The 5,511-nt window shown below is 47.9% G+C and overlaps 1 protein-coding gene across 2 annotated transcripts in view; it reads left to right on the top strand.

The window, feature by feature from the left end:
- The window catches only part of FAM149A (family with sequence similarity 149, member A), a 64,640-nt gene extending 60,400 nt beyond the window's left edge, over positions 1-4,240 (top strand). The window contains exon 15 of one of the 2 annotated variants that reach the window (XM_011959517.1): positions 3,482-4,240. In XM_011959517.1, coding sequence (XP_011814907.1) covers positions 3,482-3,555 — 74 coding nt within the window. In that variant the 3' untranslated portion in view covers positions 3,556-4,240. The remainder of the gene's footprint in view (positions 1-3,481) is intronic. The other variant, XM_011959518.1, reaches the window with a different exon arrangement.
- The last annotated feature ends 1,271 nt before the right edge of the window (positions 4,241-5,511 follow it).

Below are 5,511 nucleotides of genomic sequence, written 5' to 3'. Positions count from 1 at the left end.
CCACCCCCGAGTAGCTGGGATTACAGGCACATGCCACGATGCCTGGCTAATTTTTGTATTTTTAGTAAAGATGAGGTTTCACCATATTGGCCAGGCTGGTCTCAAACTCCTGACCTCAGGTGATCCACCCATCTCGGCCTCCCAAAGTGCTGGGATTACAGGCGTGAGCTACTGCGCCCAGCCCAGGTGTTGCTTTTAACACAATTGTAGATGCTTGGGGGAAAGTGGGTGCCCGAGTTAGCTTATCAATCATGGATGGGGTGTCAAGCACTCACTCTGTGCCAAGGTCTGTGCCGAAGGCTGGGATTCAGACAGCAGGGCTGTTTCTGTCTGTGCCTCAGGGAGCATTGAGCTTGGCAAGCAAGCTGGAAAAGGCTGTGAGGGGTGAGCAGGAGCACCTGACTTCCCTGTCAGGTGACTGGAGGGTGCCGAGGCTTCCTGAAGGAGATGACCATCGCAAGGGATGTGAGAGAGAGGGAGTGAGGACTGACGGACGATTCTGTGCATGGCCAGCGGCGGCTGGTGCCGAGAGAGGGAACTGGAGAGGTTCTGACGAGTTCACTTTTGGGGATGCTGACTGTAGCACGCCAAGCGGAGACGTCCAGTAGGTAGTTTGGGCACACGTAGTGGAGGTTTGGAGTGGGAATTGGGTTCTGAATTTGTTTTAAATCTTCACTGTTAATCATTGACCAAATGCCAAGTCAGTGTATTCTCTTATCAGTAACTTTTTTTGCTTTGAAACATGCTATTCATTTCTTCTACAATTATAAAAATAATATATTATCAAAATAGACAACTTACAAAAGACAAAAATCCACCGAGGAAAACACAGCCAAAGCCCCTGATCTCACCACGTAGAGAGAACGTGGCTCAAAGGTGTGAGCTGTGATGACGGTACGATGAGGCGCGTGCCCCATGCAGACGTCCCCAGGCCCCAGGTGAGGCTGCAGGTGAGGCGCGCGCAGCCTCACACACAGATTAGAGCTTGGGAGCAGAAGGCCTAAGTCTCGTCCCTCAAAAACGAAAAGCTGTTTCTGTCCTCCTAAGCACTCTGTCAACGTCAGCCCACCGCGCTGCTCACGCAGGGAGTCGCCTCTCTGGCCACCAGCTTAGGCAGCACACCACGATCTGCTAGGACATTTGGGAATGAATTAAAAACCAGAGTGGATTCATGGTGGCACCTTTGGAATATCACTCACTGCTTTCTGGAAGAGGAGGTGGGGGTAGAGCCGGTATGGGGGGACTCTGGGGGCACCCACAGGAGGTACATTAACACGTGCAGTCACATATGGCCGCTTAACTCATGCAGGACCCAGAGAACGGTCCATACCAGTCATCTGCACCTCACTGCCTCTTAACTACTGACCCAAGACAAAAGAGCTATTAGAAGGGAGAACACAGCCAACCAAATGCACAGCTCCAAGAGGTTTTGCATCTATAATGACAAGCTAACATTTAGTTCTTTGGTTCAAAATATTTCCCCTCCTTAACCATTTTTTAAGGCTGCAAAGCTCATCCCCATTTGGGGGGTGCTAAGGGTATGTCCAGGCCCCCTCAGGATCAGGCTGGCTTTTCTTCCTTTCCACCAGGTGCACAGGCACACTGGCCACAGGGGACTCCCGGGAGCTCCATGCGGCTCGGCACGGCCTGTGCAGTCTGGAAGAGAGGGCAGAGATGCCCAGGGCTGTGGGTGCCGGCCTGTGCATTCCGGAGGAGGCCATGCCTGGTGGTGGTGAGAGACACAGGCCTTGGCACGCAAGTCCTAGCTCTGCTGCTGGATGCTGTGGGACCAGGCATTCCCTGCGGGTCTCAGCTTCCGTATCTGTAAAATGGGAGTAACACCTCACTGAAGGACTCCTGAAGGGATTAAATAAAACACGGAGCAGGTAACACGGTGCCTGGTGCATAACAAGCCTCAACATATCCAAGGACTCATCCTGATCGCCCATGAGCCTATTGAAGGTCAATCCTGTCTCATTTAAAAAACAAAACAAGACTGTGCATCCGAGTCCAGGTAGGGTGACCCTGTCCAGGGCCAACCCCCACCTAGAACCAGCCAGGCTTGTGCTGCTGGAGAGGACTGGCCAAGCCAGCGCCCTCGGGACCAGCAGTGAGCAGCCTCCGAGCCTGCAGAGCGGGCAGGGCCCCTAACAGGCAGGCTGTGTGCAGAGGTCCCTGGGGCACCGAGGGGCAGAAAACCTCCTGGGGAAAGAGGCCCTTTCACCTGCCAAGTGGAACCTTCCCCACTGAACACTGGACTTCCCAGCACTGTCTGGCCTTCAGTCACATTTTAAACACTGAACAGAGGGACAGAGGGACCTGTGTTCCTTGGTGTTTCATCTTTGTTCATCCATCGGTCGTCCTCCAAATCAAAGTCCAGAAGCTTCTGCACTAATTTCGAGGTCAGGCTGAATCTTGAGTCATGAACAAAACTGTTTCAATTTTCCTCTAACTCTAAGTCTTCCTGGAGCTTATCATAAGCAGGATCCTCATAAGGGAATTTCTGAGTCATTTCGATCAGTGATTCTAAGAACCACATCTTTCTGTGACCACATCTTTCTGTGACCACATCTTTCTGCGGTCCTTCCCAGTGGCACAGCTGTGCGGGAGACATTCCCACGCAAAAGCCAGGCCTTGGTAGCACCTGATCTCAGGCCGGATGTTGGTTCCATGCAGCGTGTGGTGCTACCTTCCTTCGTTCACGCCCACGCTCCTGTCTTCCTTCTCCTTCAGTCACACCCACACTCCTGCCTTCCTCCCAGCCTTCCTGACACCCTTCCCCATGTAACCCACATCCGCCTTCATGATGGCATCCAACACGGCCTGGCTCCCAGGGTCAGGCCCGGATGCACCGCTTCAGAGGAGGCGCTCTTATCCGTAACTCTGAGACAGCTATTATTGATGGTCAAAGGTCATGTCTATATCTGCAAAAGTGATCGAGGGTCCATAAGAGGGATCTTCCTGTCTTTCTGAGGGTTTATTTTCTTTTTCTCTGACAAGCAGGCACATAACCTCCTTGCTAGCTTTGCATCCAGGTCAAAAAGCACTGGGAACTACTAACTTACCAACTTTTATTATTTCTGTGATAGAAGAAAAAAGGAGCCAAAGGGGTATCCCAGGTAGTGGGAAGGATCCCTTAAAGTACCTGGCGTTGCACCTGCCCCTGGGAAGCAGTAGAGCTGCCAGAAGTAGAGCTCCCTCAGCCTCCTGGGCCAGGACTCACCTCTGCATAGAAGCTTCTCGCAAATCCACCAGCTCGGGAGGACACACGGCCTGCACCTCGACTTGGTTTTGGGGGGGCGCCCTTCCTTTTTCTCAGGACCCTAATTGGCAGTTTTTGCATATGACTATTTCCTAATTTATACAAAAGTGTATTAATAAAATATTTTTAAGTATTTGCATGGAATGTACAAAACAGCCATTCTGAGTAGTTGCCTTTGTAACATTTTAATGAGAATTACCTCTTGCTTGCTGTTTCCAGGTTCACAATATGTGCCTAAATCTTTTCAGAGGACAACTTTGACTTTAAAGAAGAGATTCCAAGTGACATCTTGAAACCACCTCACCAGAACCCTTGGCGCACTCATGGTCTCAGCACACCACTTATCGCTTGAAAACTGGAGGAACAAGTATTCTATTTATCTGTGTGTCTGACAGTGTGAGATGCTACACTGAGAAAAATGCAAACAAATAAATCACTTAATTTTGAACACTTTGCATTTTAAAGAGAGGAAAAGTCAAATCAACCAAGCTGCCTTGCTGAAAGCATCTCCAAGGTTCTGTAGGCTTTGCTCAGAAGACCCTGATGTGTGTTTACAGTCTGTCATTTTATCAATGATACACAAACATAATTAGCATGTGTTTGTACTCACACACTAATTACATATAAGAATATATTATCTAGGAACATGCCATTTATAACTTTGTACTCTTGACGTATTTTCTAGTCTCGTTCTGTTAGTAATCCCGTCAAAATCCTAGACACTAGTAGCTACTAGTATTTGAGACAATATGTCAGTCTGAATAAGACTCAGATTGTTCTAGTCATGCTGACTTTCTCATACATTTTTAAAAAGTACTTCAGCCATGAACCTTTTTGAGAAATGTCAGTGGTGAAATCTCCCAAGCTAATTTTCTTTTTCTAGTTTCCATCTTCAAATTCAGACAGTTCACGCGAAGTACCCCACATTTATTGATCTTAGGGTTGAATGTCAATATAAACGTAATTAAAAGCTATAGCAGATGATGTCATCTTTATTGTTTACAGTCAAAGCTCCTCCTTGGGAGGGGAGCGTCGCACCCTCCACGTGCCATCGGGAGCTGGCCTTTGCTCAGACGCCACCTCTGCAGGGACGCCTTCCCAGAGCCCTCGTCTCTTCTTGCTCTGTCCTCCTGCTCTGCTTGGCTTTTCTTCAGAGCATGTATCCCCATCTAACATTACTGTAGAAAGTGGAGCAGAGAATGGGAAGAGGAATTAGCGGAGCTGAGGCTCCAGGCATGTCTTTCTCTTGTCTGTCTCCCCACTGTTTCTCTTGATCGTGATTCAGGTCCTTAAACTCATTTTTATATTCTCAGATCTCAAATCAGCTAATTTCTTCTTTTCTGTCCGATAATTTTATCAGTCTAATTATTACTAATCAAAACTTAACTTCATAAGGTTATATATATGAGCATATTTATAAACAGATTTATAAACTATATACGCACATATGTATCATATAAATGCATAATAAATTATTTTCAGACAATTTCTGGCTGTAAAGGGAAGGGATCACTGCCTACTTGTAGATGTCTGGAATTTCAAAAGATGTGTTCAGACTAACACTAATGTTGTCCTTTATCACAGAGTGACAAAACAAAAATGGCCCTAGAGCCTTGCCTCTGTTTGAATATTTCTCCTTGACCTTGCTGACTCCATTTCTTTTTTGCTTTCTTTTTTTTCGAAACGGAGTCTCACTCTGTCACCCAGGCTGGAGTGCAGTGGCACGATCTCAGCACACTACAACCTCCGCCTCCTGGGCTCAAGCGATTCTCCTGCCTCAGCCTCCTGGGTAGCTAGGATTACAGGTGCATGCCACTACACCCAGGTAATTTTTTTGTATTTTTAGTTGAGACGGGTTTCACCATGTTAGCCAGGCTGGTGTCGAACTCCTGATCTCAGGTCATCTGCCTGCCTCGGCGTCCCAAAGTGCTGGGATTACAGGCGTGAGCCACTGCGCCCGGCCAGCTGACTCCATTTGTATAGCAATGAGACACATTAGGCAGCAGCAGCAACAGTGACCACCGGGTCCAGGCCTCTTTTCCATGGTCACAGCTCCATGCATCCGGGGAAGATTGCTAATGCTTAGTTTTCTGCACAAAGCAAACCAAAGCATTTTTGAGAATTTTCTACATTATTCCTAAACATTAGCAATAGAAACTTTTAAGAGCAAATGCCAGTCTTTTTTTTTTTTTTTTGAGATGGAGTCTCGCTCTGTTGCCCAGGCTGGAGCGTAGTGGCCGGATCTCAGC

This window comes from Colobus angolensis, unplaced genomic scaffold (assembly GCF_000951035.1).
Source record: "Colobus angolensis palliatus isolate OR3802 unplaced genomic scaffold, Cang.pa_1.0 Scaffold5, whole genome shotgun sequence".
Lineage (NCBI taxonomy): Eukaryota > Metazoa > Chordata > Mammalia > Primates > Cercopithecidae > Colobus > Colobus angolensis.
This window is presented reverse-complemented; position numbering and strand designations above follow the sequence as displayed.